Raw genomic sequence first — 15,621 nt, 5'->3', positions numbered from 1 at the left:
GCCGGACTTCTGAAGATGTCCAAAACGCACCTATCAGATGGGTGGGAGTCCTGAATCTATTAATGCATGCTAGGGTGTTCCTGAGCACGAGAGCCTGTGAGTCTATCCGTTGAGTGTGGACCTCCACAGGACAGGAGTGGGGACTCCGCAGGACAGTCTGTGACCCAGGGTACATTTCCCTTCTTCTGGGATCCTTGGCACCTTCAGGTCTGACCTGGGACGCGGGAGATGGACAGCTACTTACTCATAAGCAAAAACAGGAATGTGGGTTTGGCCCAGCATCTCTGATGCCTGAAACACATTGAGAGTAAGCAGACAGCTATAGGCCTCTTACGGAGCACAGCAGAGCTGCCCAAACAGTTAGATGGCAAGGAGCTAAGACGATCAGGCTTCCAGTGAATGGTGTAAGTAAGCCTAGTAGCATAGAGCATTTAGCTACTTATTTTTATGCCTTAAGAACTCCATGAATGTTTGGAACTCTATACTTAGGTTAATCAAGGGGTACATGATTTTCAAAATATATTAAAAGAGGTTAGTGTTCATTTCACATAAAATAGAAAGGACCCATCTTTAAAATGCTCACAGCAACTGGTGCTTTTAATTGAGCAGAAAAAACATATACAGATATAGAAATGTTTCATCCTAGCTAGGGTTCCTGACAGTCGTCCTCAGAGATGCATTTCCACAATGGATGTTTCAATTACTTATGACAGTAATATTTATTTAAAGGTGAAACCATAAACGTATAGGCACTTGAAACATTATTGACCAAAAGTAAATTACACTGCAGCTGGTGCGCTGCATTTTAACCCTGCTTTGATTTTATCAGCGTTTGTCAATTAATCAACGTGAACCTTGTAAAACATGTTCTCTTATTAGTGGAAACAAGCAAGAGCTTGCAGACTCTGAAGGAAAGGTTATTTAATAATTTGCTAATTGTGTAAAGACAGATCTAAATTTTTTAAAAAAGGGAAACTCTCATTACCACCCTGCAAGAACAGAAGTTTCGGTTCAAACTTGCTAACTGAATCATGGCCAATGGTTGAGCTGGGTTTTTTTCTTTTTTCTTTTTTTTTGGTATTAAATACGGAGAAAGATTAAGAAGGAAAGAAATTAATCTAGCTGCAGATTTTCAAAATATATTTTAGGAAGTTTTTGTTGTCACCTCTGACACTTCAGAGCTGCTGCCAACGTTGAGGCTAGGGTTATATAAACAAATCAACTATATTTCCTTGGCAGACAAGTGAAGAGAAAAAAAGACAAAGCCACAGAAATGGGAAATGAAGCAGCACAAAAGAGCCTGGCAGGGCAGTGTTTTCTTTCCTTCTTTTTTCTTTGCCTCAATTCATCCTTCATTCTGCTAGATGAGATGTCAGCCCCTTACTTCTGACTGCCCGGTTCATTTTAAGTTCAATAAGTGAGAAAGAAGCTGAGCCTGGCTCTCCCTGGAGGGAAGACAGGCTTAGTTCGTACCCGCCACCTCTCCTGGCCACCAAGAACAGGCTTTACCTTCCGGGCACAGCACAACCTCCACGACCGAGCACACTGTGGTTACTTCAGGGAAGTTTAAAATGGGTAACATACCTCGGAGAGCAGTTTCTACCCTGGGGTCTGCAGGGCTGAACCGAGAAATCCGCACCATCTTAGAAGTCTAAGTGCAACTTAAGAAGAGATCTTGTGCCTCGAGGCGTTAGGAAGACTCGGAGTTTTAAACAGAGCTTAAGAGAGAGAATGCTCCTTGAATGGAGATGGGGCTTGGCAGATGGTCTGGGCAAAATGCTTTGCTGTAGGGCTCCTTTTATAACAGTGAGGCCTGGGTGGCTCTCAGCTTGCTCAAACTGGCTTATCAATCCATTCCATTCCATTCGGTTCTGCGTTCTAAATAAGTCATTATTTTAAGTCATTATTTTGGGCACATTTCCCTAAACAGATGCAAACACTCCTTTCCTGTGTGAGACTCCCTTGGGCGAATTAGGTTTCTTGGAATAGGGTCAGGGAGCAATCAAACAAAATACCTACCACCAACAAGCCTGTGGCTTCAGGGGATGCTTTTTTTTTTGTAGGCCACACCACAAGTCAAATTTTAGAGACTATTCGGGCAGTAACGTTGAATCTGATTGGGCCACAAATGGAAAGCAAAATCCTGCTCTCTGCAGCCCAAGTTTCTTTTTGCGGTCAGGACAAATAAGTCCCCCCACCCCCAGGCTGATCAAAGTATAACTGACAAATAAATTTGTATGACATTTGTATAAACATGATGTTTGATATACTGGACTGACCAAACAAAACATTCGTTTGGGCTTTTTCATAACTTCTTATGGGAAAACTCGAAGGAACTTTTTGATCAACCCAATACATATGACGAAATAACAATTCATAATTGAAGGCAAAACGAAAAAAATTTAAACAGATTTTTTTTTTTTCTCTGCCTGTTTGGGCCTCCTCCCTCCCCGCGAGTGTGCACTGTGAAGCTGCTTCATGTGTTAACCAGACCTCCCAAATGGCAAAAAGGCCAGTTCAACCATAAAGATCAATTTATCTTCCGGCACCAGCCATGTAACTCCTTGGAAGATAAGCATTCCTTTCTCAATCCCGTAAGGGGTCACGATGACCCACCACTTGCCTTGCTGTGTACACATCTCTGCATGCACAGAGCCAATAGATTATTTCCCTTAAAGATAGTGAGTGGTGCAGAGGAGACTGATGAAAAGATCAAGGAGATCCCGGGCTGCACTAATCGAAGTTCTCAGCTCAAACATTTACGACCCTGTTAATGTTACTAGCTGTATTACTTGTATTCTTGTTTTATACTACTTGTATTCTATTTTACAAGATTATTGTTTCTTGCACTATCAAATGCGATGATAAAAGGTAAAGTGATAAAAAAAAAAAATGATGACCAGGTGACTTGAAACAATATACCAAACACAGAGTTTTAGTAACATCCATGATGGCAAGTATAACTCTAGATGAAGTCTAGATGTGGATGAGAGAAAACCATCTCCTGAATCGTAACAGAGTCTCGGTTCCCTTACCTATACAAGTGGGCTTTTGGCTACTGTTAATGAGACCCAGTGCACTGACAGCACATGGAGAGGCCCATCAACGAAACCCTTGCCTGGCCTGGAAATGAGCACTCTGAGCACAGTGGGACAAACTGGTCCTGGTATGCCTCCAAAACCGTGGGTGAAATTAAGACTGAAAAGGAGGGACCATAAAATAAAGAAGGCTGCTCACCATCCAGTTCTACAAGACTCAAGTCATGAACCACTGCAATTGCTGACCTACAACACACCCTCAAAGGAATTCAGGGCAAAGATCAGGATGCAGTGCTTCCTGCTCTAGGAAAACTGGCAAAATTGACCCTAAGATCACTAGACATTTTAGGAGAAAATTTTATCAGCTCTCAGATCTTTGCATCCTCTTAATGTAGAAAAGCCCTAAAACCATGAAACACTTCTCTTCCTTGAAACCAGCAGTACCCTCTACCAAAATGCTTGCTTAATTGCATGCACTCCCTTCCCCAAAAGTCACACATATACCAACCTTCCCACTTTACCTCTTTGGAATAGCTCTCAGAGTTCTCAACTGTCTTTCAGGTTACCATCCCCAGGTTGGCTTGAATAAAATTTACACTTCGTTCTCAGATTGACTACTGATTAATTTTTTTCATCAACACACATTATATTGTGACACGACCGCAATAAAGCAGTTAACATATCCATCACCCTCACACAGTTACCTTTCTGTGTGTGTGTGGGAGTGGTCAGTGACAAGGGTTTATTTTTTTATGGAAGCACAACTGATAGTCATAAAATAACAAAAATTTTCCTTGTCTAATATTTCTAATTAAAAGCTGCTAATCAAATCCTAATTCCTTAATAAAACGGCAGCAAAAATTTTTATAAGGAAAAGCTACCATAAAATTATTATCTTCTGTTCTCATATTTTACCTAACACATGTGGAATATTTCTGAAATAGATATTCCTTATTATATTTTTTTCTTTGAGTCATAGGGAGAAAAATCCCTTTTATACTCTTTTAATATTTGCTTCTATGAACTTCGGCTTCAGTTAGCTCACTTCCATACATCAAGATTCTTTTCAAAGCAGAAGAGAAGAAAAAGGAAAAAGAAAAACTCAAGTCATTTCAGTTATGTCCAACTCTTTGCGACGCCATGGACTGTAGCCCGCCAAGCTCCTCTGTCCATAGGATTTCCCAGGCAAGACTACTGGAGTGGGTTGCCATTTCCTTCTCTAGGGAATCTTCCCAACCCAGGAACTGAACCTGTGTCTCCTGTGACTCCTGCATTGGCAGGCGAATTCTTTACTGTTGAGACACCAGGGAAGCCCAAGAGGTAAATGCAAACGTGACGAGGGAAGCTGCTGGGTGACCTGAAAGCTGCTCCCTGGTCGGAGTTATCTCTACCTAAAATATACACACGGTATTAAGAAGCCACAGGGAAGAAATGAATGGATGTGGGTGGCAGGTTTTCACTTGTTTCCTGGATGTCTCAGAACGCTGTAAATAAGTTTTGTGTGTTTCAATTCAAATGGTTCCATTATCTTGGAGGTCCTAAGCATCTGCAATAGCAGTTTCTGGAGTATGCAAAGCTTATGCTTAAGGAGCATTACTGGCATTCAATGTAGTCAGACTGCGTTAAGCAGATTTACAACCCTGTTCACGGCTCTCCTTGATCGTCTTTATTTAAAAGTAAGTTCAGCCTGATGAGGTGGCTTAAGCGTCTTCCTGTGTTTCAGCCTGTTAGCCATGCCCACCAGAACATCTGGCTCTGCTGTGCACCCTTCACCACTTCTCTAAATGAAACTCCAGTTGCCAAGGTCAATGGGAAGGGCTGGCAGGTGGTACTTCACAAGGAAAAAAAGTTTCACGGGGCAGCTTGTTTTCAAACGTATCCAGGGCTGGGGTTGCCCAGGTGGCTCGGTGGTAAAGAGTCTGCCCACCAATGCAGGAGACGTGGGTTAGATCCCTGGGTCGGGAAGATGCCCTGGAAAAGGAAATGGCAACTCACTCCAGGATTCTTGGATTCTTGCCTGGGAAATCCCATGGACAGAGAAGCCAGGCAGGCTACAGTTCCACGGGGTCGCAAAGAGTCAGACGTGACTTAGTGACTGAACAATGATGAGGCTAACAGATTGGGAGACAGGTGTCACTGAAAAGACAGTTTGTTACCTATAGTTCCCAAGAGGAAGGGGCGTGAAGTGCCACAACGGGCCACGTGGGGAGGTACCGGGATTGCCCACGGGCAGAGGAAATAAGGAAAAAGTGTGGACAAGTCTTTCCTGTGGTTTCTGCAGGGTAAGAAGGTTTAGAATTCGGCAGTTTAAATATTTTCAGCGTGTTCTAAGGCATTGGGATGATTCCTAATGGTCCAGCAGCCGGCCCTGGTATAATCTGGGGCAGGGGGATAGTGTTCTGGATAAGAAGATACTGATAAAAAGGGGCAGGTATGGACATGGCCTCAGGACGGGTTCACCTGCAAACCAACGGTGTGATCCCAGGCAAGCTGTTTGCTATCTCTGTGTGAGTGTGTGGAAGTCGCTCAGTCGTGCCCGACTCTTTGTGACCCCATGAACTATACAGTCCATGGGATTCTCCAGGCCAGAATACTGGAGTGGGTAGCCTTTCCCTTCTCCAGGGGATCTTCCCAACCCAGGGATCAAACCCATGTCTCCCAGACTGGAGGTGAATTCTTTACCAGTTAGGGCAGTGCCTCTCCGGCATCTGGAAGACTCTAAGACCTCAAAATACATCTTCACAAAATACTGAACATAAAAAACAAGACTAATATGAGCCTGTCTGGAACACTGCTGTAAGAAACATAAAAACGGAGTGTCTCAAACTTTACTGTGCCTAGGAATCACTTGGGTATTTTGTTAAACGGCAACATCTAATTCTGGTTCATTGGATCAGTTGGGGCTTGAAATTTTGCATTTCTAATAAAGTGCTCAGTGATGTTGGGACCTTGATGATGCTTTGAATCGTCAGGGATAAGACTATTCCTGGATCAGCTTCTGCAGGGAAAACAGAAGAACTTAACATTTACTGAGCCCTGCTTTGCGCTAGATACACACATTTCACCTTGTTTTGCTTGGACAATATCCATGCTTTTAAGAATTATCCCAGTATTATAGGGAAGGGAACTAAGACTCAGGATGGTTAAGCAACCTGCCACTGGTCACTTAGCTGAGACTCAGAAGATATAATATCTGCCCTAGAAACCCAATTTTTCCTCACCACAACATAAGTACAGATGGTTTACTGTGATGGAAAATAAAAAGTCTCTGTTGGTAAAGGCTTCATAAAATATAAACTGTGGACTTGAATGGTGGTCCATATACAACTTGACTTCTGGAAAGAAGAGAAATTCTGACTGGTGTCCATTATCTCAGAAACAGAAATAAACAGTGCTGACCAAATAACTTGGATTTTACTATAGCCAGTGGAGAAACATTTTAGATGGATTCTCTATTACACTTGTGTCTTTATTTTAAAAAGTGACGCATGTCCATGGTTAAGATAGAAACAGAGTCTGCCTTCCTCCCACGTGCCCGATGAACTACTGTTAGGTCTCTGTCGGTTTCTAGAAATTCTGTGCAAATAGTAACCTTTTATGCCAATAATCAGCTTTCCCACACAAATTCATTCATTCCAGTCATTTATTTTTCCAGGGGGAGAAGCAGTAAATAAAACACACAACATCCTTCATCACCTGACATTTGAGTGGGTGAGCTACATCACAAACAAATACACACTACGTCAAACGGGAATCAATGGTAATGAAGTAAAAGCCAGCAGTGGAGGGCATGTGTTTGCAACTATAAATGTAGTGGTTAAGGAGGGCTTCATGGAAAAGATGGCATCTGAGTAGACACGAAGAGGCCATCTTATTCCACATTTACTTTTTCCCTTTAACAATATATATTAAAGCCCTTGCTGTATCAGAACACAGAGATCTACCTCATTCTTGCTAATGGCTTCATAGTTACTCCGCTGTTCACATACACCGTATTATGGATGGGCATTCTGCTATCTTCACCAAGGAAACATTTTAGATTCATCTTGTGATTTAATTTGTTAGGGGATCATCTGAGTGGTTATAAGGAGACGTGGGCAGCGTGGTATAAAGCCTGATGAAGTAGAAAGAGCAATTAGGTGCAAAGCTGTGGTTGGTCAACCAGATGACTGTGTTATCACTGACTGTTTCCTGAAAATCTGCTTCATATTGGTTTCCCAGGGAGCCCTAGTGGTAAAGAAATTGCCTGCCAATGCAGGAGACATAAAAGACGTAGGTTTGATCCCTGGGTTGAGAAAATCTCCTGGAAGAGGGCCTGGCAACCCACTCCAGTGTTCTTGCCTTGCCGGAGGAATCCTATGGACAGAGACGCCTGGCAGGCTACAGTCCATAGGGTCGCACAGAGTCGGACACAGCTAAATGGACTGAGCACACACACACTGCTTTATATTAGCGCTTTATCCTTTTCTGCTCCATCTTGGACAGGGCTATGTCCACCACATACAGGGGGGTATCTAAAAGTTTCTCTACCCTGAGACCAAGGCAACATTCTACTGACATTTTGCTCAATTCCTTGCAATCCTATAATCCCTGCAGAGTCAAATATAAACCCTCTGGGTGACACTTTCCCACATTCCCCACAAAGGAAACACAAGCAAAAGTTTGAGGGAGCAGCTAACCCTCTGGGCTCTGAGTATGATCTTCCTCTTTTAGGAGAAAACACATCAGCTTTCTTAAAACAAAAAGGCACATAAATTCCTTTCCTTCCAGTAATATTTATTTATATAGATACAGATGTTTAGCACCGGGCCATATGACTGAACAGATTTCACACGTAATGGAAGATTCATTTATTCATCTAATTATTGTCTGAGGCAGTACCTGTATTATGTCAGCACTCTGCCAGCCTCTGGAAGAGGAATAAATATCTGTGCAGTATGGTTCCTGCCCTTGCTACCTGCTAACTCTGAACAGACTCGACAAGGGAAAAAAAAAACAAACAACTGATTGAAAGCCATGTGTGGCCAGTGGTGCCAAGGATAAAGCAAGAGGAATTAAAGGAAAGGGGAGGATGCTGTGATCCAGAGAGGGGGTCCTGGCTGAGATACAAACAGGAAGAGATGCAGGTGGAACCAGGGGCTTTGGGAAAGGAATGTGTTGGGGGGATATATATGAATGGAAGGTGAATATAACTATTCGTTACATTTTTGTGACCCCATGGACTGCAGCCCGCTAGGATTCTCTGTCCATGGGATTTTCCAGGCAAGAACACTGGAGTGAGTTTTCATTTCCTCCTCCAAGGGATCTTCCTGACCCAGGGATTGAACCTACTGTCTCCTGCATTGGCAGGTGAATTATTTACCACTGCACCAATTATATAAGCAAAGGTTCAGGTGAGGGAAAATACAGGCATTATAAAAGGAACATGAAGTGGCCCAGTAGAGTTTAAACAGAGAATATGGAGGAGGGGGGGTGGCTGCAGATGACAGGTTGCTCCAAATGTCAGCTGAAGTGAGACTGGTAGACAGTTCTCAGGCCCCTATTTTGTCATTAGACATGAGACAGATAAATGAATTCTGAAAGACATCAAGAAAAGCACCACTGACCTCTTCTTCTTGTCCTGTTTTTGCTTTTTCTGGGAGAGGGGGTACTGTGTACTTTGCTTTTATAGCCTCTGTTTCTGATTCCAGTAAATTTAAAAGCCAACCTAAAACCTTTCAAAGTCACATATGCCTAGAGCTTAAAAAGGCAAGCAGGGTAGAAGAAGCCTAAAACCCAAACCAGCCACCCCCACCCCACTCGTCCTTGCCACCCCCTGTTTCTCCTCAGAAATCACGTTTTTTTGTGTGTGTGGTTTGCTTTTTTTTTAATTTATTTATTTTAATTGGAGGCTAATTACTTTACAATATTGTATTGGTTTTGCCATACATTGACATGAATCAGCTACGGGTGTACATGTGTTCCACATCCTGAACCCCCCTCCCACCTCCCTCCCCATCCCATCCTTCAGGGTCATCCCAGTGCACCAGCCCCGAGCATCCTGTCTCATGCATCGAACCTGGACTGGCAATCTGTTTCACATATGATAATATACATGTTTCAATGCTATTCTCTCAAATCATCCCACCCTCACCTTCTCCCACAGAGTCCAGTTTGCTTTTACTATGAACAATGATGCTTTGCCTGAGCGAGTAGCCTCTGATACAGGTAAGACTTTTGCCCCAACTGCTTCCTTTCAGTATGGTTATACCTATGGGCTGGCCCAGGGCAGGAAGCCTAACCAGTAAATCTAACACAGCCCTCCCCACCTCAAAGAGGTTGAATCGGGTCATGGAAAAGGACAGTGCTTTTAACTTTCAATTCTGATATCTGATTCCATATGTTTAAGTGATACATGTACACTGCTATTTCTTAAATGATCATTTGTAGAGCTCACCTAATGTCTTACTACTCTGTAAAATGAGGAACACTTGACACTCTTAGACCAATGCTCCCAAAGAGCATTCTGCTCTCATCTTTCCAGTTGGCTGAACTGGAATCTGGGGTTAAATCTATATTCTTTGTTTACGTTGTTATGCCATGCAATATCGTTTACTTTTAAGTCACGCTGTATAGGAATGCACTTCCTAGCTTATTCAATCCTTTTCATTCGTGCTGTCTTTTTTCTTCCTTTTTGTTTGTATTTATTACTAACGGCCCTCAACTTTTCAAAGCAACTATAAAAGCCCTACTACCATCATTTCTGACGTGAGCAACTCCATCAGTGACCCTCTCAGACCTGTTTGTCCCTCCACAGGCCTCCCATTCAATCCGTCCAGGCTAGTGGTTCCCCAGGCCAGCTGCCCACCTGTTGTCCTGGGGCTTCTTTTTAACACCATCTGGCGAAATCCCTGTGCCTCTCGCCTGAGGTGGGTCCCCCGCCTCCTGGATCCCATGGTTGCCTCTTTCTTGGTTTACAGCCTCATTTTTGTGGAGCTCATTCTCTAGTAGCTTCCTGAGAAAAGGTACACGGGAGGTAAATTTGTTGAGACCTTTCTTGTGTGTCTGAAAAACGTCTTAACTTCTACTCTCACACTTGCCTGCTAATTAAGCTTTCTAATTCTGAGTAAAAGTTATTTCCCTTTAGAACTCTGAAGGATGAGTTTCACTCTCTTCTAGCATCCAGCATTGTGGCTGAGAAGTCTGAAGGGCCAGTTTTTCTCTTGACCTTTCATCTGTGATCTGGTTTGAAGGTTTAGGAATCTTCTTTTAAGTCCCTGGGATGCTGAAACCTCAGAGTAAAGAACCTTAATGAAACTTTTTTACTTATCCATTGTTCTGGGCGCTTTCTCCCCTTTAAAACTGGAAATTCCTATTGTTCTGGTTTGAAATTTTTCCTGTATTATTCTTTACTATAATACACCATTTTTTTTTTCTATTTTTCCTTTGGGGAATATCTACGGTAAAATGCTGAAGCTGGTGAGCTGATCCAATCCATTTTTTACCTTCTCTCCCCCACCCTACTATAACCACTGCCTGTTAATTTACTTTCTAGAAAGTTTGCTTGACATGACCTTTTATACCTCTGAATAATTTTGTTTTTAACTATGAGTTTAATTTCCAAGATCTCTTTCTCATTTTCTGAATGTTTCTTTTTTTTTTTCAGAATTTAACTTTTATTTCATGGATGTCATATTGTCTCCCATCTTTCTGAAGATACTATAGGTTTTTAAAAGCTCTTCTTTTGTTTCTTGAATTATCATTATTTTTCCCAAGCCCTCTAACCCATTTCTATTTTGATCTCAATATTTTATTCTATATTTTCTATTAGGAGCCATACTCAAATATCTGGTGACCATCTCACTATTGACTTATACTTAAAGATACTCACATCTATATGTGATACTCACATCTATATGTGATACTCATCATCTGTATTATACATTAGTAATACAAATAATTTATTTATATTTAGGGATGGTGAGTCCTCACACAACTGACTGGAAACACTGACTCGGGGCAGGTACGCTTATCCAGCAGGTGTCTACTGAGGCAATCCAGTGGGTAGGAATCCAGCCGTTTCCATAGGGACGCCAAATGCCAGTCTGGTCATTTAGCTTCTCTAGATAAGAATCCTTTAAACTCCTGTCTATGGAGCCTGTCATGACTACAAATGCTCTGGGGTCTCTGCTGTAGGATAGTCCGGAGGGTCTCACCTACCTGTTCACTCTACGGAGTTGCACTGAATTCCCCTGCTTTCACCTCTCTAGCCCAGGCCTCAGTTTCCTGAGTCTGGAGCATCTCTGAGCTGCCTGCATCAGGGACGGAGGTTTGGGAGTGGCTGTGCGAGGGTGCGAGAGGAACAGGGCCGAGTCAGACCGTGCACTCTGTTACACCGAGTATTACCGATCACTCTGCAGCTAGTGTCAGCCTCCTCCAGGCTCAGCCGCACGCCCCTTCTAAGCCTGCCCAGGATCCTGCAGAACAGATCTGCAGGCTTCCCTCGGTGCCCCTCGCCAGTCCCCCATCACAGGGCCAGCTCCCCAGAGTCTGCTCACAGCTCCTGTGTAGTGCCACCTGCTTCTCTGCTCTCTCTCAGTCACTATCTCTGTATGGTATTTTTTTTTTTCTTTTTCCTTGCCAAAATTTTAGGGAGATTTTGGAATAAGGAGATTTAAATGCATGTGTTCAATGTGACAGAACCACAAGCTCCCAGTCTTATGAATTTTACTGTTACGTATGTACTTACTATGTACGTCACTCTAGTGTATCCAGAGAACCTTAGGTGTTCCTCTAAACCAATTACTAACTACCTAACAACTACTGTCAGGTAGGGTATTGCCAAAATCATTTTAATTCTCGGTGACTCTCTGCGGAGTACAAGTTCAAAGTGAGTTGGACTCTATAAATTTATCTTTACAGCATCTTATTATTATCCTGGCTCTAGAAATTTGGACCAAAGGTCAATCTGAGGTAGATGCCACATCCATTTTTAAATAAGAAGGAAGGAAGGAGAGGAGGGAGGTGGAAAGGGAGGAGGGAGAGATGAAGGGAGAGATGGAGGGATGTGGGGAGGAAAAAAGAAACAGACATCAAGAAAATTATTTAAAAACAGAACAGTAAGGGGGCTGGCCCAAACAACTACTATTTTAAGAAAAGCTATGTAAGTTTATTAAATAAGAAGAGAGACAGCAGAAAACAATCTGACTTTAAGATAACTAAATGAGCACTCACTTGGAAGGCAGTTGCTTAATTTCTACCACCTAATGTTAGCTGTGAAACTCCGGTTACTCATTCAACAACTTGCATTCAGAATTCATATAAAGAAATCACCATTATCCAGCAAGAAACTATACACATATGAGATTCTCGCAAATAACTGCGAGATCACCTTCCAATTATGTACTCACCCTTTTATTGCCTAAATGTATATGTATATATACATACATATGTATATTACTGTACATATGTAGGTATTCATCACATCATCCCCCTTAAGACAGCTTGCTGGTTGTCCTTTTAATATATTACTTCAGTGTATTTTTATTTTCCTAAGTACATTTCCTACAAATTTCTCTACTTCAGTTCAGTTGCTCATTCGTGTCCGACGCTTTGCGACCCCATGGACTGCAGCGCTCCAGGCCTCCCTGTCCATCAGCAACTCCCAGAGTCCACCCAAACTCATGGCCATTGAGTCGGTGATGCCATCCAACCATCTCATCCTCTGTCGCCCCCTTCTCCTCCTGCCTTCAATCTTTCCCTGCATCAGAGTCTTTTCCAGTGAGTCAGCTCTTCACATGAGGTGGCCAAAGTACTGGAGTTTCAGCTTCAACATCAGTCCTTCCAATGGACTGGTTGGATCTTCTTGCTGTCCAAGGGACTCTCAAGAGTCTTCTCCAGCACCACAGTTCAAAAGCATCAATTCTTCGGTGCTCAGCTTTCTTTATAGTCCTACTCTCACATCCATACATGACTACTGGAAAAACCATAGCCTTGACTAGACGGACCTTTGTTGGTAAAGTAAATGCAATTCTTTCTACTCTGTGCTATACTCAACTGTGGGCCAATTAGTTTTTAAAAAGGTATTCATGTTGTCAACAAGAATGATTCTAATGTAGCTGAAACCACATCTCCATCTCTGAGTTTGATAAGATGAAAAACTCTGTAGTCATACTGACCTTGTTTTCAATTTCAGTTCTTCTACTTACTAAATGTCTGACCTTTAGGGAGCTAAACAATCTCTCCAAGAGGAAAATGGACATACTGTTATCCATTTTGCAGGCTGTTACATGGATGAAATCATAAAATGCATATAAAGTACTTGACATATTATAGGTGCTCAATAAATTAAAGCTATTAAAATCAGAACATGAGAAGATATTGAAACCTTGACTCTTAAAAAATTCAGGTTCTTTACCATGAGCGCCACCAGGGAAGCCCCAGATCACTGGCAGGCTGGTCAACTGGATGCAACTTGTCAGTCACTGAAAAGCAAGGGGGAAGTACTTATAGGCAATGAGGGAAAACAATGTGAAAGTGGGGGTGCGGGGAGAAGGCCTAGGAGATTATTTTATTTGGGATCAGTTCCTTAACTTTTTTGTAGTTTATTTATCTACAAAATTAGGAAGTTGGATGAAGTCCCTCCATATATTCACAATGAAGAGTTCTGTGGTTGGATAATTTTGGAATATGACTCTTCATGTCATGCCTGTCCCCTCCCCCATTTAAGGCAGCAGCTTGATTTTGTTTTCCCTGGAATATTACAAACCTGAAAGTGTTAGTCACTCAATGTGTCTGACTCTTTGTGACCCCATGGGTGTAGCCCGCTAGGCTCCTCTGTCCATGGGATTTCCTAGGCAAGAATGCTGGAGTGGGTTCCATTTCCTTCTTCAGGGAATCTTCCTGACCCAGGGACTGAACTGAGGTCTCCTGCATTGCAGGCAGATGTTTTATCATCTGAGTCACCAGGGACTGCCTACAAATCCTTTCCACATTTTTTTTTTTTCAGGTACTAAGTATTAGCATATTCTGGAAAGGATGGATGAGTTGATCTGCAGTTTCTCATCCTAAAATATGTTTCTCTGAGTTTTACTACTTCAACTAAATGTTTGGTTAAGGAAAAAAAGGATAAATGTGATGTCGGGAGTTTTATTTATTGGTGCTTTCTCCTATAGCAGCATATTACTTTTAGAGTGGGAGAAAAAAAATCTACACAATTTCAGTGAAACCAGCTATTTCTTAGTTTAACGTTATAGCTATGGCACCATCCATGTCTTGGGCGGGTGATCACCAAAGCATTGGTTGAACTGCTGCCAAGTCAGTGGACTTAATTTGGTTATGAAGATAGACATGTTACTGGGACACATCTGGCAATTTTGGCAGATGGTGAATGAAATGAATCAACCGTGTAGTAATCGGACTGGCTGCTCAGTGATCAACACGACCGGAATGGAAAATAACTGTGGGATAAATTAATCTTGACGCGGCAGGACTGTACCGCTATACCAGAATACACCTCAAATCGGTATTCAAGATGATTATACTTTCAGGTACAATTACAAATTCAAACAATTAAGGTATTTCTAACAGAAAAATATGTTCACTTTTTCTATCAGTTTACCAACATTTATTTTCATCTAAAAGGAAAAGACGGTGCCATTTGCTGGGAATGGAAGCATTTAGTAGGAAGGAGGCCAAGGAACCTTACCAGAGAAAAGATCTAGGAGCCAGATGCTCTGTAACTTTCCATGTAGCCTTCAGTAAGTCTTTGTTTTCTTTTAAAAATAACTAACCTCAAGTAGCTTATAATTTAGTTGATTATATTTACACATTTGGGGTTTCCATTTCATGCCTTCTTATGTTACAAAATCATTTTTAATTCTGCTATGTAATGGAGATAAAAATGAACAAATATTTCAATGTTCTTTAGTTAACCATCGGGCTGGCCAAAAATTCATTTGGGTTTTTCTGTAAAATAAAAAGAAAAACTCGAGCGAACTTTTGGGCCAATCCCCAATACAGACAATGAGCTCTCCCCGCTTCATTGCAAGAATTCTGTCAAACCTGTTGCAATGTTCTTTTTCTTTCTCTCTTGATATGCCTCCCAACCCCTCAAGACTGCTAAGGTTCTAATTATGTCTACATTTCATTAAATTCTCTACTCCCACCCCCAAAATGCATTTCCTTCTTCTCAAGAGGAAGTTTATCAATTCTGTCAAAGTTTATCAGTTCTGTAAGGATCCAAATGCTCAGCAGGTTAGTAGTAGAGTGGCCAACCGAGAGGTTTCTGTGTAGGGCTTTCTGTGCTCCTCTGTCCATAGATTTCTCCAGGCAGGAATACTGGAGTGGGTTGCCACTCCCATCTCCAGGGGATCTTCCCAACCTAGGGATCAAACCCAGGTCTGCTGTGTTGCAGACTCTTTACCTCCAGAGCCACCAGGGGAGCCCAAACCAGCACAAGTCCCTGCGAGTCACCTTTGTTGGTAGCCTGAGAGAAGGACTGGAAGTGGCAAAGGCTGCCTGCATCAGAAAGTTGCCACGTTAATCCTCTCATTAGAAGCACTCTTCTTTCATTGCTAACCAGCTGTAGAATGCCATCAAACAG

General features: G+C 42.2%; 1 protein-coding gene across 2 annotated transcripts in view; it reads right to left on the bottom strand.

The window, feature by feature from the left end:
- Positions 1–15,621, bottom strand: part of ENOX1 (ecto-NOX disulfide-thiol exchanger 1) — a 688,766-nt gene that overhangs the window by 306,578 nt on the left and 366,567 nt on the right. Inside the window, exon 5 of one of the 2 annotated variants that reach the window (XM_088842775.1) lies at positions 9,886–10,032. The exons of the other annotated variant lie outside the window; for it this stretch is intronic. Within the exon in view, the coding sequence (XP_088698901.1) occupies positions 9,886–9,973 (88 nt within the window). The 5' untranslated portion in view covers positions 9,974–10,032. The remainder of the gene's footprint in view (positions 1–9,885; positions 10,033–15,621) is intronic. 2 annotated transcript variants of the gene reach the window in all.

Source organism: Moschus berezovskii, chromosome 13, assembly GCF_049115385.1.
Source record: "Moschus berezovskii isolate FMDL1 chromosome 13, NW_MosBer_1.0, whole genome shotgun sequence".
NCBI lineage: Eukaryota > Metazoa > Chordata > Mammalia > Artiodactyla > Moschidae > Moschus > Moschus berezovskii.
Note: the sequence above shows the minus strand (reverse complement) of the source record. Positions and strands in the feature narration are given on the sequence as shown.